Genomic DNA, 25,857 nt, shown 5'->3' on the forward strand with positions numbered 1-25,857 from the left:
TCCTTGATGTGATCATTAATAGCAAGGAGCAGGCACCTTGACGTTAAGTCATGTGCAGGAAACGCACGCCACCTGGTTGTCTCAGGTGAAATAATCCCCTGTTGTTATACTCCCTGTTGTTTGCCAGATCAAATTCTACAGGTGAGTCAATATACGAGGCTTTTATTGGACTGATGAAAGGAATGGGCTACATGAGCCATCATTGACAAACAAATCATGTACCCGTGTCATGAATCCTTTTATTATGGTGCATCATCCACGACATATTAACATGTTTGTTTGAACTAAAGGCTTTTGAAACGATGCTCCGCCCTGTGGGGTTGGCTCTGAGGTGAGCCTGATATAAGCTGCACTCTTGCAGACTGTAGGTGAGACGGGCTTCAGAGCTCTTTCAGGTATGACATTAATGACAACGACCACTTCCATCGGATTCCATCAGGCTCATTCCAAGTTAATATCGCACTTGGCGTTTTGACACGAGCGTTTTGAACTCCACGGACAGCCCATTGATGCCCTACTGGGGGCAATAAACTGGACCTATAATTCTAACGGAGTATAGGCTACTATAGCAGGATAAATATCAGACAGCATGAAACTCGAAGTGTTCTGTGGAAACCATATGAAGTCTTTGGACATTTGCAGCGACGCCGAGGGCAGCGTCCGATCTCCCCTGTCGGGGGAAGAGGAGCTGGGCTCGGATGGAGACTGCGTGGCGCGCAGTCCGCCACCTGTCGCTCCATCGTGCGCCGACAGCAGCAACAAGGCGAAGCCCTACACGCGGAGACCCAAGCCCCCGTACTCATACATCGCCCTCATCGCCATGGCCATCCGCGACTCCTCCTCCGGACGCCTGACCCTGGCGGAGATCAACGACTATCTGATGCAGAAGTTCCCGTTCTTCAGGGGAAGCTACACCGGCTGGAGGAACTCGGTGCGACACAACCTGTCTCTCAACGACTGCTTTCTCAAGGTGCTGCGCGACCCCTCCAGACCCTGGGGCAAAGACAACTACTGGATGCTTAATCCTCACAGCGAATACACGTTCGCCGACGGAGTGTTCAGGCGGAGGAGAAAGCGCATCAACAAGAAGCAAAACAAGGAGCTGGAGATCTCCGATCACGAGGAGGAGGAGATGGAGGAGGACACGCACACTAGCAGCACCTCGCCGTCCTTGTCGTCGTCACCCGCCTCCAAAGTGGAACCCTGTGCCAAATTCACCAGTTCGTTCGCCATAGACAGCATCCTCAGCAAACCGTTCAAAACGGAGACATCACGCCTTCACGACGATGTGACAGTGGTCCCCCATCATGGGGATGGGGGACCACTGTCACATCACCGTGAAGGCATGAAGGCATGGGGACCCCATCATGCCTTCAGCTGGCCGTACTACCCGGGTATGATGACCCCTCATCCTCATCCACCTGCTGCTGTCTCCTTCTCCCCACATCATGTAAAGTCAGTGTTCCAACTGGACTCGTACACTGCGCATGTGCTGCACCACGCATACGGCGGGGGGCTCTTTTCAAAGGGGCTTCGCGGCAGCAGGATTTAACCACTTGAACCCTATAGAGCAGTGGTTCTCAACCTGTGGGTCGGGATCCCCATGGTGGGTCCCCAAATGTTTTTTGGGGGTCCCCAGATGACAGTGAAGTGACAATTTAAGGACTTTAATACCTATATAATAACATTTGTCCCCCCAAATTGTCAAATAATATAACTTAAAAAAAGAAGCAAACATTTTGAAAATAGCCGAGGCGTTGCAAGGCATTGTGAGCTTGTAGATCAGTTATTTTAACAATATGTGGAAGTGAGTCAAACATATGTAATGCCTCAACTCCTACAATTCTTGTCAGGGTGGGGGGTCCCAGTTGAAATATGATTATTTGGGGGGGTCACGGCCTGAAAGGTTGAGAACCACGCACTGCCATAGAGCAGCCATCCATATTCTGGGGTGGTGACGAGCATTTAAAAAACAGCGGAGATTTGGTGTAGAGGGAAAAGGCAGTCCAACTATGCAGAACCAGATCAGGTCCAGTTTACTGTAGGCCTAGTCTTGAGGGTTTAAGAGGTTCATTGTGCTGTCCTCTCGTCTCCAACTGGACATCAACATGTACTAGTGATGGTGGACAATAAAAGGGGAACGGGGGCAACGACGAGTAATTTGTACCAACATGTGCACTTTGTATTGTATTATATTTTATTATTATTTTGACAACCGGTCATTTAGGACAGAGGAGCTCTGCTTTTTCGTTTGTGTTATGAATACAAATAAAGGATATGATATTTGTTTTAAAAACATATGGCATGTTTATGCACGCTATAGTTTCATGATTAACCAGGAATGTTTATTCTAAAATGTTACTGAATTTGGTCTGAAATGTTTGTTTACAGTTTGACAAAGTGTTCAAGTCAGCAGTTTGTATGTTTTTTCTGTATTTCTCCTGTTTTTCTCCAAGCAAACGTTTCACATGACAATAAAGACTATATGTTTTATAATACAGTGCAGTTGCATTTTTTGTTCCTTATTTGAAAATAGTATATAATAGTGAAATGACATGTAGGCCTATATAAACTATAAAGACTGTTGAATGTGACGACAGTTCCCGTTATCCCGAACATCATAAAGAGATCGAGGAAGAGAGTTGGTGGGTATCTGTGCAAGACGAACTAAACATATATTCTTCTTGTTATTGTTATTATTTTTTATGTTAAGGCTCTATATTATGATATCGTTGCTAGGGGTCTTTGTTCAAAACGGGTGGAGACATGAGAGAGAACCCCACATTCATTGTTGTGCTTCAGTTGCAATTTTTTACTGCTAATGTTTTGTTTGTTTGCTTGTTTCATCACTTCCAATTTGTATCCTGTTTATCCTTTATCCTGTGGAACCCACAGGATAATCTAATCTCCCGATTAGATCATATTGATATCCCGACCTGAAAATGTATTTTCTGTTTACTAAAGAGATGGAGAGACTGGAGAGCCCATTAGTGAACAAACGCTCTAAAGATTGCAATCGGAAAATAGCTATTACTTATTACTTATTTTAACAACTACAACAACAACAACAACAACAACAATAATAGCCTAATAATAATAATATTAATAAATCACTTGCACCACCTTTAATGACTCGTGAAAACTATAGGTTCCTCCGACATTTGTTTGAACATTATGTGTCACGTAAAGATAACATGTCATTTAATGTATCATTATCTCAATCTACAGGCCTCTAAGTAAAAAGGCAAACATGATGTGAAGTGACCAGTGGAGATCTGTAAGGCCTGCATATAATGACGTATAGCCTACAACCCACGGCCATAGTATCAACGTATACAAAATGCTGATTAGGCCATATAGGCTATACTATAACAATACAGAGGTATGTATATGAGGGGGTTTGAAATTGACTATAACTCTGAGAGTGTACACATGGAACCAAATGGATCCGTACGGGTCCATTTGATTCCATGTGTACACTCTCAGTCTATGGAGATCGGGCTGGTCTAATTGGTCTAATTATAGGCCTAAATGATAGCCGCCCTACTACAAGCTATGCATCATTATTAGTATAGGCATAATAAAATCACGGGGTGAATTTAAAGTGTTTAACAATTATTTCTTTACATATCTCAGAGTTAAATTAACACTTGTGCTGTTGTAGTGTGAATATAGCACAGTAGGCCTATTTAATTAAGTTGTCTTTTATAAAGTTGGTATATGTTGGCTGTTATAAAACTGGACTCACCGATTATGGAGAAATTCACTCCCCATTATTTATTTGTCTGTGTCCGTGAAGCTGCACTGTTACCGGATACGGGTTTCCAATATTTATATTTTGTGTCTGGTTCTACAAATAGCTGTCGCCTCTTTCACCACACACATGTGCGCGCGCGCACACACACACACACACACACACACACACACACACACACACACACACACACACACACACACACACACACACACACACACACACACACACACACACACACACACACACACACACACACACACACACACACACACACACACACACACACACGAGAAATTGTACATCCTGATGTCACCAATCCCAAGCCATGTTGAAGTAAAGTATGACCCCTGTATGTGTTCAACAAAAGTTGCATCAAGCAAATGGAGAAATTAGGGATTGTGACTGTTAGTTGTTGTTTTTTTAAGTCAAAGCCCCCCCCGTACATATTGTTGATGTTTTTGCGTATTTTTGTCTGTCATTAAATGTTTCGATGAACTGAAGGACCCCAATGGAAACCATATTGCTTTCTTGGGTTTAAAATCCTCTTACAGACCTTGCATTGAACTATACTTCACTGTGCTTGTCTTTGCAAACTGTTAATAAAGTATTCAATCAATCAATCAATTCCCTTGTTGAAATATGAAAATGATTGTATTTTTCCATTGTTGTTTATTGTTGGTGAGATATCCATTTTCTAATAATTGTATAGCCTATACCTGCAAGCCAGGCGTTTCCCGTGATAAACCGAATGTCCAATGAAGGTTGTTGTTTTTGTGTTTGTTTTTACCTAAGCACTGAGCAGATTGCATTTGAGCAATTCCCTGAAATTGGATGAAGCAATAACATGTATTCGTATCGACATGTATACAGGTACTGTGGGCCTATACGATCCAAATGTATCCGAATGGCTTAAATAGAAGCCTTCACAAAATAAACAATATAAATGCATGCTGGGAAACATAAAAAACAGCACGATTTTTGTCTAAAGCTAAATATAGATGATTTAATCAATTAATTTCTCCAGGGATAGTATCCAGGCGCTATAGGCGGTAAGCTGACACTTGTGCGCTGTGTGTGGTATGTTGGCAGGACCTGATGGAAAAACCATGCGCACCCTGAACAAAACAGCGCGACTGTAGACCGTTAGGTTATTTCAACACCGTTATATAGACTGCTATAGCATTGTCAAATGGTCACTATTATTGACTGAAAAGCATGAGTTTGCTTACCATGACTTACTACAGGGAGACTGGTGCCAAATATTAGATGAAATAAGACGGAGGTGATTTGGGAAGTGAGTGCATGGTGGTGGGACTGTGTGGGAGGAGATTTTGTGTTATACTCTTTTCACGTTGTGTCCGACTTCGTATCCAGAATGATGCCTGGAGTTTGGCCAGATGGGGAGGGAATATTTTTCTCCAGTTCCTGAAGATTTCTTGGAGAGATTTGGAGGGATCTAGGCAGTGGGCAGAGAGATTTAAGAATTGATAGGTGGTCGAGTTTTGTTTGGCCAAGTGGGATATGCGCGAGCAGAGGAGCTTTGTTTCCCACTCCTAGGATTATTTCCAGCAATGGACAGAGAGGGAGAGAGGGACTGGGGAGCGGTGCTGACACACAGCTGTTGTTCTTGATTAGAAAAGCGATAGGTTAAATGCGAGGCTGAATCGGCCACCGGTCGTTCCAATTATCGCATTAGAGATCCTTTTTCGAAGGCGTTTGTGGAAGATATAGGCGGGATATTTAATTAATCTCACAGTGACCCGGTCTTGAATGTTAAAACAAACGGGGCGACCATGACGACTGAGCGCTCGCAGCAACATCTGGACGGCGCTAATCCTGTGCGCTCCGGTCCAGCGGCCGGTGCTGCTGTGGACGCAGTGATGGAGAACAGCTCGAGTGACTCCGCCAAAGGGAAGAAGGGGAACTCTGGCTTGCGGAGACCCGAAAAGCCCCCGTATTCGTACATCGCCCTCATTGTGATGGCGATCCAAAGCTCCCCGGTCAAGAGACTCACTTTGGCTGAAATATATCAGTTCCTTCAGGCCCGCTTCCCCTTCTTTAGGGGGGCGTATATGGGTTGGAAGAACTCCGTCAGACACAACCTGTCTCTGAACGAATGCTTCATAAAGCTGCCCAAGGGTCTCGGCAGACCTGGCAAGGGCCACTACTGGACTATCGACCCTGGAAGCGAGTTTATGTTCGAGGAGGGTTCCTTTCGTCGCAGACCTCGAGGGTTTCGGAGGAAATGTCAGGCTCTGAAGCCCATGTATCGCATGATGAATGGTATCGGATTTGGTGCCTCTATGTTGCCCCAAAACTTTGATTTCCAGTCAACTTCTGCCTCGCTGGCATGTCATGCCAATAGCTACAACCTTGACTTAATGGGCAACACTGTGCCAGGTGGCTTCGATGGATTAGGAGGGGGACATCATGCCCCACATATGTCACCAAACTCCGGGTATATGACCGCTTGCCAGGTGCCCTCTAATGCAGACTACTGCCCGAACAGCAGTGGTAGCCCCTTGCAGTCTTCACCAGTGATGATGGGCACCTTGGACTGTCAGTCGCCTTATGCTAATGCTGCCACTTCACATTGGTCTTCATCTGGTGTACCCTCATATATCAAACAATCTCTGGAGTCAAACAGTCCCACATCCTCTACTTTGCACTCTGGAATGACACCTTACTCTCTAGAACAAAGCTATATTCATCATAATGGTCGCGACTCTTCTGACATTTCAGGTATAGCAAATATTTTTGATCTATTTTATAAACCATGTGCTCTCTACAACGAATTATAACAGGAGGCCGATGATGAGAATATAGTTGTTGGATGTATAGTCATAATTCATTCATTTAAAAAAAACATTTGCCACATCAAAATGGAAACTGACCCCTTGGCCAGTTTCCTTTTCAATTGATTCCAATTTTGATATAGTTTGTTACATTATATAACATGCATTATTCTTGGGGAGAAATATATCAGGCCTACACATCTGCATAAATTCGATTTTCAAAGTGAGTGATTGATTCAGTATTATTATCATTATTATTATTATTATTATTATCATCATTAAATTTGGCCTATTTTTTAAATGGTTATAGAAAAACTACCTGCTGTAGGAAATAAACATGCACATTGAATGTTACTCGAGTGTAATTTGTTAATTTGACTATTTATGTGTCACAAATATCCTAGTCAAAATATTATTCCACTATTTTGACATGCACAATTGGACATAGGTAATTATGGAGATTATAATAGGCCTACTCAAGTTTTCTTTACAAGCTCTGTTGAGAAAACCTTCCACTGGAAATATTGACACATATAAACAAGATTATTCCAAATATTGTTTAGCAGTGATTAATTAAATGGAAGAGTTTTGAATATAGATGATTAACAGTGCACCTTCAGACAGATTTTAAACATTAATGTACACAAATCTGTAAAAAATAAATAAATAAAAACAGTTGATTTCAGTTGAAACAGTTGTTTCTTGATTCAGCTAATCTAGCCATTAGCACTGACAAATTAAGGCATAGCAAGGAATTTAACCTCACAACGAAAGATTATTTCCATTTTAAATCCCCCCTGTTTTACATGACCTAATTAATTTTCTCTCACTTATTTTACAGTGGGACTATCACGATATTCAAACCACTCGGCGCCTATGTGTGACAGGAAGGATTTTGTGTTCAATCTGAATGGAATCTCCTCTATGCATCCCAGCACTGGGGGATCTTACTATCAACTTCATCACCATCACCAAAGTGTGTATCAGGACGTAAAGCCTTGTGTAATGTGATAAAGCAGTGGGCCAAGTGAAATAAAATGTCAAAGTTATCAAATCATGCCGTGGGATTCTCTTAATCCAGTCAACAAAAAACATCATGCATTCACTTAAACCCTTTTAAGCTCTCTTATTATTTCATGAACCAACATATGCTGGATCATAAATAAATAGAATAAATAAGAGAGCCTAAAAGGACTTAAGTGGGTGCTGCTGTTTTTTTGTTTTTGTTTGTTTACTGGATTCTGTTCAGAGCCGTGAACCCGATGAAAGAACTAGCCTGCCTATAAAGGACGAGTTCTTGCATTCTCTTTTTCAAAATTTCTCTTAATCAGACCCAGGTGGAATCAGTTCCAGCAAAGTTTTGAAGGGTAAATTAATCTTCTTATGACGAGGAATGTTTAAATATTTAAAAGGAACTTCATAGTGCTGTAGTAGGCTATATCATGATGTGACAATTTGGTGTTTATTTTTGTATTGTGATTACATTATCTGTGGATAAATGCAATATCTAAACACATGTTAACTGACAAAACACATATACGGTTGGTTGCCTAAATCTTTATTCATGCACTTATTTCTTTCCTCCAGAGGCTGTTTCAGTTGTCAATAAAGATGATTTTCTTAAGTTTTGCCTGTAAGTTAAGTTCATAATATAAACAGTAAATGCCTTATAGATTTGGGAAAACCATATAAACAAATACGTAATATTAAAAAATCTAAGTGATTAATATTCCTTGACAAATGACAACATTTCTTGACTCAATTATTTGTATGATAATTCTTTATCATTAAAATAAATCAGCAGAGTGCAGGTTTATTTGTTTGTCAAATCTATTTAAGTGCAGAAACAGCTATGGATATTATAAAGGTTGGCAATATTAAAAATGAGGCTTAAAATTCAGAACTTTATAAACTCATTGCTGATTACATTAATGCTTTCATCAACTTGACTTTCCCTTGAGAAATAGCTCAGTTATATATTTAGTGACAGTAAAAGTTACAAAAAACAACAGCATTAGATTTTGAATCTGAAACATTTATTTTTGTCTTTTTTTTAACCTAACCATGCATGGGCAAGTGCAGGGAAAGTGATTTGATTTAAATTATTATCACAATTACTGTTAGTACTTTTTGTAAACTGTCATTTTTGATCGCCCTTGCTATTCTTATCTGTGCAGTTTTCTACTCTGCTGTTGACTTCAGTCAGTAGTTGTTTAATGTTTACTCCACATGCTTCTTCCATTGAGATATTATGCAGTAATTACACTATAATGATTGCAGTATACTGCTGGGCTGATGCAAAACCTTCAGTCATTTTATGTTTTACAGCATGTGTAATATCTCTATAAAACACTAGACATATATTTCCACACAAAAAAAAAACATTTTGAAACTCCGATTTACAAAAAATATATCAGCCATTTGTATTGTCAATTCATGCCCATTTAGGAAATACAATAAAGAAATATTGGATTTTACACTACTGTATATATGTGGATTCCGAACAGAAAGTGTTTAAGTGTATCAGTTCAGTACATAAAGAAAACAACTAAAACCAGGAGCAAAATAGCCTACCACACTTCAGCCTAAAGCAGGGGTCTTCAACGTTTTCAGGCCAAGGACCCCCTAGCTGAGAGAGAGATGAAGCAGGGACCCCCCTCTATATTGTATAAAATTGTGTTCAGATAAACTTTTGCTGCTCTTTTTTCCCTCTACACACCTATAACTCTTTGCCAACTCACAACGCCTCGCGCTGCAAGGCGTTGTGATCTTGTAGATTGTTGTGAGCTTGTAGATCGGCTATTTTTGGCTAAAGTTCTCCTCAGAAAAGGGATGCTATGTTTCAAGTGGTTCATGTAAAAAAAAAATCATATGACACAAAGATTTGGCGGACCCCCTGTATTAACTCTGAGGACCCCCTAGGGGTCCCGGACCCCCTGTTGAAGACCCCTGGCCTAAAGCAAGAAGAGTAAAATTCCCCAAAAGTACACAATTGTATAGTAGTGCAGTACCACCATCTAGTGGCACTTTACACAGGTTGCACGGTGCCACATATTGACATGATTCGATTATGTTTTTTTTTGCTTAAAATTAAAATAAGTATATATACATTATATTATAAACACCGCTAATGTGTTGGGATCAATACGTTTTGCAATTAACATTTTTGACACATACAAAATAGGTTACACCAACAACAACAGTACTGTTATTACCCCCATCCAGTCACTTGGTAATGCTTTCAATGTATACAAGAGATACTATACAGATATTCTGGCTGGTCCAAAAAATAAAATAAATAGTAATGTTCCTCCAAAAAGGTAAATTCCCTGTGTTGACCAGTTTTAATGCCAAATTATGATTATGTTACTTCAGTCAGGAACACTCATTTATTATTGCAACTAATACAGTTAAACTTGGCTTTAATGGCTCCATTCTTTAAGATGTTCCCTAAATTTTGCTAAGCAGCATGCTAAGCAAAATCAGGTCAAAGCCTTGAGAGTCCTCAAACTTGAATGCAAATTTGAATGCATAAAGCCATAGAACATTGAATTGAGTTTTCTAAAGAAACATGCACACATTCATTTCAGTTCAACATTCAGTTTAAACGATTGAGTAATGCAAGACTGGAAGTGGAGGCAAGTTTTCCCAGCATTGAAAAGCAGAGATAGAGGAAGCCGTATTAAACGACCACCTTGTTGAGGGAATGAGCTGTGATTGGTGTGTAGGAAAGCATGGCTGATTGAAAGCTGAGCATATGCGACTTCCGTGGCCTGCATGGACTAACACGATGCTTACCATTATCTATCTATAAGTGGTCTTGTGGTTAGATAAGTGCAACCTAGCTCTTACAAATCATAAATGTGTACTGTATGCCATGTGTATTTTTTAAAAGTGCATTAAAAGTCAAGTGAGACTGCCTCTGTCTCATCACTGCAGATAGAAGAAAGGAAATTGCATGTCTTAGAAAAACCTGCCATATAAGCACAATTGTGCTCAATCTTAGCACAATAATTTGAAAGACCAAGCGTGCTAAAACTATAAATAAATGTATCAATAATTAACACTATTTTATACTGTGGTTAAAGACAACACATATGCATGTGCCACACACACAACATATCTAACATCTTTGAATCTTAATTCAGAATGCTAACCAATAAGTAGGCTACCAGCTAGACAAAAATGACAAAAATGAACACACACACACACACACACACACACACACACACACACACACACACACACACACACACACACACACACACACACACACACACACACACTTTCAGGTCTTCTGTAATACACTATTCTCTAAATTACATTTTTAAATAAACTGTACACATTTATTCTGTAATTATGTTTATTGTTCCTGCAGCCTATATATGAACAGGAACACCTTGGAATCTTAAATTTCACTCAACTCAAGTCTGAATGCTAACCAATAAGTAGTCATATCAACTAGACTAGAGCAGTGTTTCTCACATGTGGGTATGTGTACCCCTAGTGGTATGTAGAGGTATTAGAGAGAAAGTGGAAAACTGGACTTAATGAAATGTTGTGGCCTCACTCAGTGATCAAATACATCTGCTCAGGAGTCAATGACAAGTCTTTCACCCCGTTTCCTATGGTATATTCTTCAAAAGATGGGTTATCATTCACTCATAGCATATGTATGCTCAGCTAGATGTCGTTTTTATTTTTCTAACCAAAATGTCAGGTACTTGGATTTTGAAATCAGGGAAAGGGGGGGGGGGTACTGAAGCCAAAAGAGTGGGAGAAAATACATACGTGTGTGTGTGTGTGTGTGTGTGTGTGTGTGTGTGTGTGTGTGTGTGTGTGTGTGTGTGTGTGTGTGTGTGTGTGTGTGTGTGTGTGTGTGTGTGTGTGAGTGCGCGCGCGCGCGCGCGCGCGCGTGCGTGTGTGTGTGTCAGCTATATAAGGAAATGACTACGCTACCCTCACCACATATAGTGAGGGATCCTACAAACACATTAACCATATATTGATATATTATATATGCTGGACAATATAACTGAACAAGGTATGGTTCCCCAAATAGGTACGGGTTCAGAATTAACAGAACCAGAGGTTGTCAAGTTTATTCAACAAGTATAAAAATGAAGTCAGGTTAAAATACAAAGGGAAAGGGGGGTTGTTATAACTCAGAGGTCAAGATCTTAGAATGGGACTAAGCCCAAGGGGCAAATAGGCGATATGGGCGAAGGCTTCAGGGGCTACTAAAGGGGCCTCTAACCTAGTCCTACACTAGCTGCAAGCAACTCTTAGATCCTATTTTTAATATCTGTATTATAGAGTTTCAATACGCTTCAGGGCCTTCTAAAGGGGTCTCTAACCTAGTCCTACACTAGCTGCAAGCAACTCTTATGATCCTATTTTTAATATCTGTAATATAGAGTTTCAATACCAACCCTTGACAGCCCATATGATACATCCAAACAGAAAAGTCCTATCTGATTAAACAACGTTAAACTCACCAACATTGCAGCTGTGTAGGAAGGTAAAATTATTCTCTTTGCAAAGTTTTTGTTTCATAAAAATCCACCATAGACCTGTTATGAGCTCCTTTCTGTCAATAAATTCTGTGCAGGTTATTATTAAGTGTTGGAGTTTGGAAGCGCTCGTTTTCAATAACGCAGCATCCTGCTGCCTCCTGCATTATGTGCAATTTCAAAACAGGTGGTACAACTGTACCATTGAGTGATTTCCAACAAGCGCTTCCAAACTGTATGGGCTGGCCCATAAGCAGCTGGAAATCAGCACAAAGTCACTGGTAGTGTAAAAAGCATGGGTTTCCGAGGCTACTGGTAGTGCAACCAAAAAGTGTTTATTCACCAAAGCTTTACAAAATGGATAAAGGCATCAACAACAAAAGGTGGCATGGTGGTGTGCAGCTCCACCATGTCCTAATACTCAACTGAAACTGAGTATGTTTGTGTCTGGCAGCGTTTTATACTCAGCAGTCAATCAAGTGTGGGCTCTACCAAGTTGCAGGTAACCTCAAAACATGCAACAAATCTAAATCCCACATATCTAACATCACATTCCATTAGACAATCAATCAATACACAACAGGTACATTAATATAACGTATGCGTCCTATTGCAAAATAAACCATATCACAATATTCTTAGCAGCTTCCAATACACAAAACAAACATTATAGTGCTCGCTCGGGCACCCCGGGGCCCTTTTGCACGAACACCCTGGAACAGATGCAGTAAGTATTAAATCACAATCAAACATCACATATATATTGCCATTATATTGCACTGAAACATATTGCACATCTCTCGTATGTGTATTGCACTGAATATATTGCACTTGCCCATCATGACCAAACATTTCGTTTCCCCAGGTGGTACTGTCCAAATAACACCAATTAAAATCATGGTTGCTTTTCCTGTGTGCAAATATACTATGCAAATGAGTAAAGTGCATATGCTGTGCAAATATAAATAATTCAATCAATACTGGTACGATATATGCAATATATATGCAAAATAAGTTGAGTGTGCAAAGTAGTGCCAAATATACGTAACAGAGGACCTCTTCGTTACACAAACTCGAACACTTAGAAAAAGAATCACCTGCATGGAATTTATTGACAGAAAGTAGCTCATAACATCTGGTTACCCCTCAATACCGACTCATCCCAGTCTAGACATTATACAAAATATAGCAAAAATGACAAAAATACAAACTAACACAACATACCCAGTCAACATATCCTTAAGGCTCCCACTGATAGATGTCCACAGGATAGAATGGAGATAACAGCATGCCTTAACGCCTAACGTATCCCCCTACCCTTTAGTGTCCCAGCTCCCCCTCAAACTGCCACATTTGCCGAATTCTGTAAAGGGGATATAGAATGCCACTCATTGAAACATGTCACCATATTGCCAAAATGAATTACAAAAGCATGAACATTAGTTCCCAGGTTTCCTTACCCAGTATTAGGCTGAATAACCAAGTCTTTCACCAAACACCCAAATGCAGGCTTTTGTCCAAACAGAAGGCCGCTAACCTGGTCACCCCTTTTATGCACACCTCTTAAAGGGGTAGTACTAGTGCTACAGGTTTAAAAAATATCTAATCCAGTTGTTTAACCACTTTCAACTTGGCATCACTACATTGGTCATGTCATTATTGTCATAAGTGTTTCTTCACAATAAAAAAGCATTTTGCAATAGGGGGCCTCAGTCAGAGACAATTTGGGTCCTTGGCATGGAAAGGTTTTTGGGAACATCTGGGCTAGTGCTGGACAACATGGACAAGACAACCATCAGTCCTTAATAGGGATGGGACGCTAAACTTAAACCCTCTATACTTGATAAAACGGACCTGTAAAGAGTGCATTTGGTACGCTCTTATTTCACTCTACACAAATTGATTCGCCAAAACATTTTATTCTGTTATTCTTTTCGAAGTTACCATTAACAAGATTTGGTCAAACCTAGTATATGGCTGGACTGCAATGAAAGTACTTTTTTCCTACTCTTGTTGTGTTGTCGCATTGTATGACCTGCTGCTGCTGTGATTATGTAAATAAAGGTGGTCTAATAAATCTATATTCATTTTTGCATGACATAATAGTTTAATTTGTATTTGATGCTACTTTTCTGTTTCTTTTTTTTTTACCAAGTCTCACAACATCAAAAGTCTCACAATGCAGCACACTTGATATTCTGCCCCCACTACAAGGACTTAAATGTCCAGTGCAATAACATTTTCGGTCATTTAATTAATTCTTTTTGGCGTCTATAGTTTGGTATGCCCATATGAGGACCACAGCTATGCTCTAAAATTGTGAAAAAAATATTTTTCATTTAACTAGTTACTAGACCTTTAATATTCTGACCCTCTTCCCTCGGTGCTGTTTAGTGCCCTCTAGGGGCAGGTCAATGTTTTTGTTTCTTGTTTAGTGGTTCTGTCATAAAGTTGCAGAATGCTCCAGGCTGGAGCAAACAGCATTCAGCAATCAAGTGATTATTAGCAGCTTTGCAGTTAGTTCAGCCACTATAAAATAAGGCAGCTTCAGTTTGACATCCATCCTGTTTCTTTAGGCCCTTGAGAAGCAAGGTTTAAATCTGCATAGTGGCTTTGGGGAAATTACATACTTTTATTTACTGGTTTGAGTGGTTTCTTTGGACAACGTATATTGCTATGCCATGCTTTATAGTACCTGATTTGTGTTTGATTTTGTTACATCCGAGTACTGATCCTTACCTACATTGGTTATACTTACCTGTGATAACTGATTTTTACTGAATAGTCACCTGGGTTTATGCTAACTCACCATAGTTTGGGCAAACCTACCTATATTACCTACCTGTTTTGTCTGTTCCTGTGATGTTCTATCTATTAATGTATAGATTCTCAGTCTTGTTGTCATTTAAGTTTCATTACTTTAGTGATGACTTGTATGCTTTTATAATTCATTTGTCTGATAATAATGCTCATTTGTTTAATGTTCATGCACATTGTGTAACCTTATGTGGAACTTACACATGCTATTTATTTTCTTTTAGAGTTTCACAGCTTCTATTAAAGATCTGTCAAGTCAGCTCCTACCTTGGCTGCTTTTGTAGAAGAGTGTTAGCTCCAAGTAATGTGTGGTGAGGGCAGAAGACTTTATGAAGATACTTGGTGAAATAAATAATTGAGAATAACCTGTAATTCATGAGTCATTACATTGCCCTCTGCAAACACATAACTGAATTTGATAATCACAAGTTATTCCTTGAAGTCAGATACAACTGGTGAAGGAAGTTGGTTACGGTAAAATGTAATGCCTATGCCCTTTAAAAATAATAACTTACGAACAAGCTATAATTAAACTCCTCAAGGATAAATTCACTGATTTTCAACCTGTCTTCATATAATTGGTCCTCACTAATACTTATTATAATATGGTACCATTTTTGTCTACCCTGTCTGTGTCTTAGAGGAGGGCTGTTTTACATAACCATAAACAAACCTGATACACCCATATATAGGCATGTCACTATGACTCAGACACAACCCTAAACAAACCTGAAACAACCATGTATAGGCATGTCACTATGACTCAGACACAACCATAAACAAACCTGGAACGCCCTTATATAGGCATGTCACTATGACTCAGACATAACCATAAACAAACCTGATACGCCCATATATAGGCATGTCACTATGACTCAGACATAACCATATACAAACCCGATACGCCCATATATAGGCATGTCACTATGACTCAGACATAACCATATACAAACCCGATACGCCCATATATAGGCATATATTGAGATCCGGTTGTCTTGAGCCACAGAGCCGACCGCTATGCCTATATATGGTCATGTCACATGCATATATGGGACCGACATACAGTATATAGGCATAAAAGGGACTGACCGATACAGAGACACAGACAGACAGATACCGAGATCTTCATATTTGGGCACAGAAGGGACACAGAGAGATGGGTACAACATGTACAGTACTCTGACAAAGCCCCTGACACTACTCAGACATATCGGTCGGATCGGTCTTGCAGCGTAGGTGTGAGGGCCGCGTAGAGGCCAGAACTTCGAACCTCTAGTTGTTAATAGTTGCTCAACAACTTTCATTACATATAAACCCTCTCTGCTATCAACTTCTTTCTAACATCATCAGCACTGGAAAAGGCAACACCAGAGCCCTCTTTTCTAGTCAGCCACCTACTACCACCGGTATGATGGAAGTCAACAGAGCTCAGATCAGGCTGAAACCTTCCCCTAATTTGGAGTCATATGTCATAGATGACTGACATCATAGACTGGCCACATGAGGAGTCCGGTATCCACATGGGACGCACATTAAACAAATACTTTGTCAGTTACTCACCCAGTGAGTAATTGTGTCACTGATTCTCCTTCTCCCTCAACGCCCCAACCTAATGTTATGTTCATATTTTCTGTTATCTTGCATCAAGGAGTCCTGCAAGTCCATGCATGAAATTAATAGCTACCGGTAACTGAAGAATGAAGGTCTTCCCATTCCTTATAATCGTGTCTGATCAAATGAATATCAAATACCTAAATATTGTATCAAACAACTTAACAACTGTCTGGTGTCACATTCCGGAAGCGAGCTTTCATAGTTGTCTTGCAACGGTGTAACAACCACAACGGTACGTGAACAAAGCAACACCAACAAATGAATGCACAATATAACATTGATATATAACATTTTACATTCCTTTACCAAGGATCAAAGATGGATTCGGCAGAATCAACGGAGGTGGTGGATGCATCTGTCCCTGATACAGATGCTGGTACCTCCAGCTCCAGAGAGCTCTCTGCAGCAGTACGGGCAAAAATCGAGCGTAACAGACAGCGGGCGTTGATGCTTCGTCAAGCCCGACTAGCGAGCCGATCTGTGGCTGCAGTGGAGGGTGCGACCTCTGCAAAGGTAACCAGGACCATTGACTCCGGTGCTGGATTCTTCATTGACGAAGAGGAGAATGGAGAAGAGGAGCACAGGGTCAAGAATGTGGTGCACCAGCCAGCTCCAGTGATGGAACCAGACTACTTGATATGTGACGACTGTGACAAACGTTTCATGGATTCCTACCTCAGCAATACTTTTGACCTGTCTGTGTGTGACAGCTGCAGAGACAGCGATGAGAAACACAAGCTCATCTCCCGTACAGAAGCAAAGCAGCTGTACTTACTCAAAGACTGTGACCTGGACAAGAGGGAACCTCCACTCACATTTACACTGAGGAAAAACCCTCACAACCCCCACTGGGGAGGCATGAAGCTCTACCTCAAACTACAGGTGGAGAGGAGGTGTATGAAGGTGTGGGGCTCGGAAGATGCTCTAGAGGTCGCTAGAGAGACCAGGGAGGAGAACAGAGAAGTAAATAAACAAAGACGCTTCAACAAGAAGGTCAAAGAGCTACGAAGGGCAGTACGGAGCAGCATGTGGACCAAAGACACCAGCGTTCACCAACATGAATATGGGCCTGAAGAGCTCCTGGATGAAGATGAAGACCTTTACAAGAAAACATGCACCACCTGTGGACATGAGCTCACCTATGAGACCATGTAGACACACACGCACACGCACACGCACACACACACACACACACACACACACACACACACACACACACACACACACACACACACACACACACACAGACACTCAGTGAGTGTGTGTGTGTGATGCTCAGTGACTAATAACCTGTCGCTGAACACCACAAATGCAAGGATATTATTCTGGACTTCAAGAAAAGATGTGATGCAGACCCACCCCACTTTGCATAAACGGGGGCATGTGGAACCTTTAAGTTCCAGGGAGTCCTCATATTATCGGGCTTATCCTGGTCAGCCAACACCACTGCAACCGTTAAGAGAGCACAACAGAGAATCTACTTCCTGAGAGTGATCAGGAGACACAACACAGAGAGGAAGCTGCTGGTGGCTTTCTACCGGGCAACCATCGAGAGTCTGCTGCCATACTGCATGTCAGTGTGGTACGCAGGTTGCTCTGCTGCAGACAAGAAAGCGCTCCAGAGAGTGATAAAAACAGCAGAAGAAAATCACTGAAGAAAATCACTGGCTGCCCACTGCTATCCCTGGGGGACATTGCTTGCTATCTCAATGCTATCTCAGCAGGGCCACACACCCTGGCCACCACCTCTTTGACCTATACTGCCCACTGGCAGGCGGTATTCTTTGAGAGACGCATCCGGGTTTTTGACCAATAAGCACCTTTGTTTGACCCGGACGCTTCTCCGGGCCAAACAAAGGCATCACGTGATTCCCTTCCCCTATTCGCTCATACTAGGACATGACGTATGTGTAGGCAGAAGAATAGGTTAGTCAGAACACGCACCGCACATGCATCTGCACAATTAACTGCAAAAAAAGCAAAAATAAAAACAAAGTTTATGCTGCCCTGCATCTTGCACTTTAATATCACGTGCAATATTGACTCTACCTTGATGAATTACAGATATGGACATGAGATTACTTTTATGGACTTTAATGTGATATGATAGTATATGGACATCAGCTTGTTATATTGTGTTAGTTAATGTTTTAACTGTGTGTTTAGTTTGTGTCTTGTATTTTTATACGTTGGAATTGGCAATATAACTTGTTGAATGCTTGCATGCAATGACAATACGGGATTCTGATTCTGACACACACACACACACACACACACACACACACACACACACACACACACACACACACACACACACACACACACACACACACACACACACACGTGGAGACGTATAACCTGCAAGCCAAGCATTTATGTGATTGTCCTTGAGCTTCAAAATGCTGTTAATTTCCATGCAGCTAGGTGATCTGATATCTTCCTAAATTAATTTATTGATTTGAGGTTATTTTCGACATTGTAGGGTATTATGATGTTTTTGTGTGACATACTTTTTACACTGCAGTTGGATATATGGGCTGTCTGTACTTTCCAAGAATGCTCACCTTCTGCAGACTGGCTTCAGTATAACATTTGGTCCACGTCAGGGATAGAACCTACAATAACATAACATGTCCAATGTTATGGCAATAAGTCACTTATCAAATTGAGTTACTCTATTCAAAGATTTTTCTTTTTATCCAAATCTTTATCATAGTGATGACAAGCAGAAAACGTGGCACAAAGTGCCACATTATCAGCTTGCCTGGAGTTGCCGGGGTTATTGTGCTGACATGTCGATCAGCGTGTTTAGGTTTCAGTACCATGCAGGCACTGGCTGGGTTATTGCATGGATAACAAAGTCCCCCCCTATCTCCACTATCCTCTTTCCTTCGTCTATCCGTCTCTCTCTCTGATCTACGTAGCTCTGATCTGACATCACACTCTACTGAAACCGTTACCGAACAACGCCAATTTGCGCTTACCTTGAACTTAAAGTGGTCAAACATGCCTGCCTGACAAACGTGTTCTAGTTTGGGTACCCAGCATTGGATGATGTTGGTATTGTGACATCAGACAAGTCCATATGTGGGCATAATCCAGACACTTATACTCAAGCACATGGTTATATTCAAAAGTACAAATTATTTTCCCAATCCAAGATGGGACGTGTCAGGACCAAGACCGTGAAGAAGGCGGCCCGTGTGATTACTGAGAAATATTACCCCCGGCTTGGGAATGACTTTCACACCAACAAGAGGGTGTGTGAGGAGATCGCCATCATCCCCAGCAAGACACTTGGCAACAAGATAGCTGGATATGTGACCCACCTGATGGGGCGTATTCAGAAGGGACCAGTGAAAGGAATCTCCATCAAACTGCAGGAGGAGGAGAGAGAGAGGAGAGACAACTATGTCCCAGAGGTGTCTGCCCTGGACCAGGAATTCATTGAGGTTGACTCCGACACCAAGGAGATGCTGAACCTATTGGATTTCGGTGGTCTGTCCAACCTGCAGGTGACTCAGCCTTCGGTGGGGATGAATATCAAACAGCCACGAGGCCTTTAGGCTTTGTGTGGCTCACTATGGGCTATTTGTATTGTAGTAACATTTAAGCACTCCCTCCCCTCCCCCCAAAAAGTGAAAAAGAAAATTATAAGGTACAGTTTCTTTTTAATATTAATGGATTGCTGTATTGAAATTTAGAACAAAAGAACACTATCAGAAGGTTTCAGAGAAAAGAAAAGGGAAAGTGGCAGATCTTGTAGATCTGTAGCTATATTCACTCTATTTGAAATAATAGCGTATATAAAACATTTCCTAAAACATTTCATATGGTATCCCAACAAAACGTAATCTGAATGAATGAATACCTCAATTTCAGTCTTTAAAGTGGTTAGCTGGATGTGGCTGGATAAATCAAGCAGGAGATGCTGCTTCACATCCAAAACACACTGGGACTTGTGGTCTCATATAGAAGGCCAAATTATTATAGTTCAGAAAATGTTTTGTTGTGGTTGGCAGCTCCTAGCATACCCCCAACTATTATCCCACACTCATCTCTGTTAGTCTTTGCAGAGGAGTGTCAAGTCAGCCTGAGAGGGTAATTAAGTGGGGACTGAGGTAACTTCCTTGCAGTTCCTGGTACCGAGCTGGATTTTCAACCCCTAGGCTCGTGATTTTATAGACAACCGTCCAGCTGCCTGACACCAGTAGCCTACATTTCTATTTTTCAAGCATTTTAATGTAGCTGGCAGCGGTGGCTACATCCTGTGCTTATTCGTGTTTCACATGATTAATGGCCCTTGCTTACCGCTACGGTAATTCATGTATTGTTGACTTTGAACGCGTGGTGGCAGTAGTGTCTTTTCAATGAACCGACCTACCACGTTTTGTCAAGGGTCAGCAAAATAGCGACAACTTAAGACATGTTTTCACACTTTTTGCCTGATATTCCACTGACTTCTCACCACATTTCACAATACTTTGATGAATCAAAATCAAACTTTAGAATTTCCATAAGGGGATTTTATTTCAAACGGAAAGTATAGGCACGGTTTTTGCGAATATACTTTAAATAACGAGTTTCCCTAATTACTCACTAGAGGGAGCCTATAGCACAGTGAACATTGAATAGGCCTATTTTTGTGACTGGGGCAAAGGGTCTCATTTCACCTCCAACCTTTTAACTTCATTACAACCCCCGCCCAACCCTCTTTCTCTCTTTCACATACCCCTCTCTCTTTCTCACTCTCTCTCTCTCTCTCACACACACACACACACACACACACACACACACACACACACACACACACACACACACACACACACACACACACACACACACACACACACACACACACACACACACACACACACACACACACATAGGCTAGCCCTACTGTCGATACAAATGTTTTAATACATTTTTTTCATTAAATAGCCAGTAGCTACCATTGAACAAAGTTTCATTTTTACCGTATCATCTTGTCAACTACTAGGCTGGCAAATGCAATCAAAGCAAACGGAAACAAACAAAAAAATATTACTTTGTGCTCCTTAATTTATTACAATAGGCTATTACGAGATCAAAGTCAACACGAATTACCTTAGTGGTAATTGGTAACTTAAGTGGTAACTGTAAGCAAAGACCGTCATAAATATAAAATAAAATAACGGCCCATAATATTTGCCAATTTGCTATGACCATGAACTTGTGTTTGCTTCGAGAAAGAAATACAAAAGTATTAAGTCCATAAAGTAACCCATAAAATATCCCAATCCACAATTTATGTTTATGCATCTTTAATCGTTAAACCAATCGCCAGAGGAAAAACGTTCGGTATTATCATCACTTGTGTGATAAAAGGCAATTCTTCTAATACCTATGAATAAAACAAATATAAAAAACACTGATTTTCTTCACTCATAGATATAACGTTGATAACATGTCTATAGGACTACTTGGACAGACAGACCATGGGACTAAAAGTAAAAGGGACGTTGTGAATTGTATAAACAGCCCGAGGCAGTGGAAAAAGTTCATTCCCGGGTCCATGTAAGAGGAGCCCGGCGGAGCAGCAGGCCAGTGCACGGCCGTTTAATTAAGACGAGCTGTATAGGATTAGAGCTATATGTGACCGTAACTTTGCCTTACAATGACCATTAACAATTTCATGCCTACTCGCTTCTTTCGCACTCGGCCTGGCATGAGGCAGTGGGCCATGGAGCCTAATAGGCCTGCAAAGCGCAGGGCAGCATCTGATGGGCATCTTCTTTTTCGCCCAAAAGCCTTCCCCATTTTTGTTTTACCAACAATTCCAAATAATTTTACTGCGCAAAATTAGAAAATAGGTTTCAAATACATTTGAAAAACGGAATCATTCACACGTCTGTCAGATTCAATCAATTTAAGTCCTGCACATTAAATGTTGACTGCATATCATGATATAAATAATTTCACTTTAACTAACCTAATCATTTAAATTCTAAAAAAAAGAAGAAAAAGAAGGCGACGTTTGAATTATTGCAGTATAGGCCAAACAAAAATGGAATATAGGCTGTGGAATATTAGGTATGTGTATTGTATAGCCTAATAACTTAGGCCTAGACCTTCAAGTATTTTGATGGAAAACGACACGTGAGGTGTCAATGCAATGCCATTTGTCTCCTTGTCTTGTAATCTTCCCTTGAATATCTTAAACGATCACACCTTTGGTCAATCTCAGCCGACCTGTCTTAATTCTCGTTGTTATGAGATCGCACATACCGCCCACTGCCAATGATGTGAAGCACTCTGTGCTTTGATCCTGTTGCGACCCGTTGATTGAAACATTTAACCAACCGTCAGCATCAGTAGCACGTAAGTCGCTAATATGGGGGAAAGGCATAATTAATTATTGTATCCAATTTTAGGTCCATGTTTTTCTTTTCACTCAATCAATCAATTAATCAGTAGCAAACGCCTATCCCACAACAGAGCCCTGTGTTAAAATCCCATGATTGCAGGCCTACTTTTTCAAGTCCCTATTGAAAAGGAACATCTAAAGAACAAGATAGAGGTCTATACTCTGCACATATCAAATTCAATTGTCATTTGATATTATAGTGAGTCACTTTTGAGCATGAAAGACAGATTTTATTTAATGTTCAATAATACAGTGACATATCATAGATTTTTTTTCTTTCTCCCCAGTCTGCAGCAATATGCAAGATGCCATAGTCTGATTGTGTATGTGAGCTGCGTTCTCACGTCTGAAATCTTGGCTGGAGTGGGCTGGGAGTTACCAACACCTCCTCTGGTTTTTCTAAAGCCCTGTGTGTGGCCAGGAGCTTGTTCCATTCCTGCTCTTTTAGTATTGCCCGACTTCCAATTGGACGACGTGGATCCTTTTGGGAGGAGCTCCACTGCCAGCAAAAAGGAGGAAAGAATTTAACTGCGCAAAGCAAAAGTCCCGTGTAGTGACGGATGCAACAAAGTTCAGAACTTTTTCAATGTGTGCTTCAGAACCACAGAGATGGGAACGGCTTAAACACTGCTAAGATCCCAATCAGCGCACACAGTTATTAGGCCATTGTTTTTAAATTGAGCGGACAGCGACTGTGATTTGAGCACCTCAAGCTTTCAGAGGGGAGAAAACGTGGAGCTCTCTCCGGCTGCGTCTTTATTTTGGAGCGTTTCTTCTTTCTCAGCGGATCGAATAGCGGAGAGGAGCCGACATGCAGGCACGCTACTCCGTGTCCAGTCCCAACTCCCTGGGCGTCGTGCCTTACATTAGCAGCGACCCGAGCTACTATCGGGCCGCTGCCGGTGGAGGATACACCGGCATGCCCGCGCCCATGAACATGTACTCTCACGCGGCCCACGACCAGTACGGTGGGAGCATGGCGCGGGCTTATGGACCGTACACCCCCCAGCCACAGCCGAAGGATATGGTCAAACCCCCGTACAGCTACATTGCGCTCATCACTATGGCTATTCAAAACTCGCCAGACAAGAAGGTGACCCTGAATGGGATTTATCAGTTCATCATGGAGAGGTTCCCGTTCTACAGAGACAATAAGCAGGGCTGGCAGAACAGCATCAGACACAACCTGTCTCTGAACGAGTGTTTTGTCAAAGTGCCTCGAGATGACAAAAAGCCAGGCAAGGGGAGCTACTGGACCCTGGACCCAGACTCGTACAACATGTTCGAAAACGGGAGCTTTTTGAGAAGGAGACGGAGGTTTAAAAAGAAGGACGCGCTGAAAGAAAAAGAAGACCGGTCCCAGAAGGACACCCCGACCAGAGGAGGCGGAGGAGGCCGGGAGGAGCAGCCGGTGCAGGGCTCTCAGCCGGTGAGGATCCAGGATATTAAGACGGAGAACGGGAACGCGACCCCACCGCAGGCCGATTCACCTTCCCTGAGCACGGTGCCCAAAATCGAGAGTCCGGACAGCAGCAGCAGCATGTCCAGCGGCGGCAGCCCCCACAGCATCCCCTCCAACCGCTCCATCGGCATGGACAGCTCCGAGCACCAGCACCATCACCAGGGCCAGGCCTCGACGCAAGGCTTCAGCGTGGACAATATCATGACCTCTCTGCGCGGATCCCCGCAAGGAGCCAGCGAGCTCCCCCCGAGCCTTATAGCCTCCACCAGGACGGGTATAACACCGTCTTTGTCCTTAAACTATTCTCCCAACCAGACGTCAGTCTATAGCTCGCCCTGTAACCAAAACTCGATCTCCACTACCTCGAACGCGACCTATCATTGTAACATGCAGGCCATGAGTTTATACGCCGGTGACAGGTCAGGTCACCTAGCTCCAAGCACCACCGTGGACGAAACGTTGCCAGATTACTCCATCACCACCACCTCGTCCTCTCTGGGCCACGGTAACCTTAACTCTGGGCAGGAGGGGCACCATCCCCACCAAGGGAGGCTTACCTCATGGTACCTCAACCAGGCGGGGGACCTGGGCCACCTGGGCGCAGCCTACCCGGGACAGCAGCAGAACTTCCACTCCGTGCGAGAGATGTTCGAGTCCCAAAGAATTGGCTTGAATAATTCGCCGGTGAACGGGAATAACAGCTGTCAAATGTCCTTCCCGCCGAGCCAGTCCCTCTATCGCACTTCAGGAGCTTTCGTGTATGACTGCAGCAAGTTCTGACCAAAATAGGCTTTGATTTTCATGGTGTTGTTGCTCTCAATAAACCCAGTGAATTGTTTCACTCGCCTGGCCTTACCATGGACAAATATGAAACAGAATACTCAAAGAAAAGACAGCATGACTTGATCTTGGTTTATAAAGAACAGTGTTACTGCCAATAACACGTAAGTCTCTTCTCGCTTTTGTGACTTTATATTATGTTTAGGATATGTCAGTTTGTCATGGACATATTATAATATGTAAATTGCATATAGTAATTTATTTCTAAACTGTAGCCAGATATTATGGACCAAACACCAAAAAGTGTTTCTAAATTGAATTGCCTTAATTGTCCAAAATTGTTCCATTATAAAAGAAAAAAAGGAACTTGTATATCGTCGTACTATTTCAAAGATTCATCTTTTGTTGAAAAGTATTCTGAAGGATTTGCATTATGTTTGTTTAATAAATTGTCATTTTATGTGAGTTTAAATACGACTGGTTTCTTAAAAACTTGCATAGTATGTTTCTATGGTGTGCAGGCTCGTGGCGCCATGCAGTTTATGTTGTGTGGGAGGCAAATAGGCCTCGTTATGAAACACATTTGACCCTGTGTCTGAGCGCAGGCCGAGGGCAGCTTTTGGCAATTCCCTAATGTCACATGAGTAGTTGAGGTCTCAATCAAGGCTTGCAATTATTGATAAACATTCTAAAAGAGAATATATGGTGCTGGC

The 25,857-nt window shown here is 41.7% G+C and overlaps 5 protein-coding genes across 6 annotated transcripts; all 5 read left to right on the forward strand.

The window, feature by feature from the left end:
- The first annotated feature begins 378 nt into the window (after window positions 1–378).
- LOC311045751 (forkhead box protein Q1-like) lies at window positions 379–2,498 on the forward strand. 2 transcript variants are annotated; one of them, XM_084057773.1, is made up of 2 exons: window positions 379–1,294; window positions 1,344–1,462. In XM_084057773.1, the coding sequence occupies exons 1-2, from the start codon at window positions 590–592 to the stop codon at window positions 1,347–1,349; spliced, it is 711 nt and encodes a 236-aa protein (XP_083913899.1). In that variant the 5' UTR covers window positions 379–589; the 3' UTR covers window positions 1,350–1,462. The 2 variants fall into 2 exon arrangements, with proteins under 2 accessions (XP_083913899.1, XP_083913898.1); XM_084057772.1 differs by having other exon boundaries at window positions 379–2,498.
- Window positions 2,499–5,188: 2,690 nt separating this feature from the next.
- On the forward strand, window positions 5,189–7,907 carry LOC311045750 (forkhead box protein F2-like). The gene is made up of 2 exons (XM_084057771.1): window positions 5,189–6,499; window positions 7,394–7,907. Exons 1-2 carry the CDS (start codon window positions 5,551–5,553, stop codon window positions 7,561–7,563), a joined length of 1,119 nt encoding a protein of 372 aa, XP_083913897.1. The 5' UTR covers window positions 5,189–5,550; the 3' UTR covers window positions 7,564–7,907.
- Window positions 7,908–16,814: 8,907 nt separating this feature from the next.
- LOC311045961 (DNA repair protein complementing XP-A cells homolog) lies at window positions 16,815–17,651 on the forward strand (the record flags this gene model as incomplete). The annotated part of the gene is made up of 1 exon (XM_084058032.1): window positions 16,815–17,651. The coding sequence occupies one exon, from the start codon at window positions 16,815–16,817 to the stop codon at window positions 17,649–17,651; it is 837 nt and encodes a 278-aa protein (XP_083914158.1).
- Window positions 17,652–19,657: 2,006 nt separating this feature from the next.
- Window positions 19,658–20,062, forward strand: LOC311045752 (small ribosomal subunit protein eS17-like; the record flags this gene model as incomplete). The annotated part of the gene is made up of 1 exon (XM_084057774.1): window positions 19,658–20,062. One exon carries the CDS (start codon window positions 19,658–19,660, stop codon window positions 20,060–20,062), a length of 405 nt encoding a protein of 134 aa, XP_083913900.1.
- Window positions 20,063–23,456: 3,394 nt separating this feature from the next.
- On the forward strand, window positions 23,457–25,610 carry foxc1a (forkhead box C1a). Its single transcript, XM_084057769.1, has one exon. It carries the CDS (start codon window positions 23,714–23,716, stop codon window positions 25,142–25,144), a length of 1,431 nt encoding a protein of 476 aa, XP_083913895.1. The 5' UTR covers window positions 23,457–23,713; the 3' UTR covers window positions 25,145–25,610.
- Window positions 25,611–25,857: the final 247 nt, after the last annotated feature.

This window comes from Gymnoscopelus microlampas (assembly GCF_963454915.1).
Source record: "Gymnoscopelus microlampas genome assembly, chromosome: 5".
NCBI classification, from domain to species: Eukaryota; Metazoa; Chordata; class Actinopteri; order Myctophiformes; family Myctophidae; genus Gymnoscopelus; species Gymnoscopelus microlampas.

What these genes read in the sequence shown, in the direction of transcription:
- LOC311045751 (XM_084057772.1), top strand. Translation starts at nt 590, where the DNA reads ATGAAACTCGAAGTGTTCTGTGGAAACCATATGAAGTCTTTGGACATT.
- foxc1a (XM_084057769.1), top strand. Translation starts at nt 23,714, where the DNA reads ATGCAGGCACGCTACTCCGTGTCCAGTCCCAACTCCCTGGGCGTCGTG.
- LOC311045750 (XM_084057771.1), top strand. Translation starts at nt 5,551, where the DNA reads ATGACGACTGAGCGCTCGCAGCAACATCTGGACGGCGCTAATCCTGTG. An exon ending in CGACTCTTCTGACATTTCAG is followed by an intron (nt 6,500 to 7,393) that starts GTATAGCAAATA and finishes CTTATTTTACAG; the next exon opens with TGGGACTATCACGATATTCA.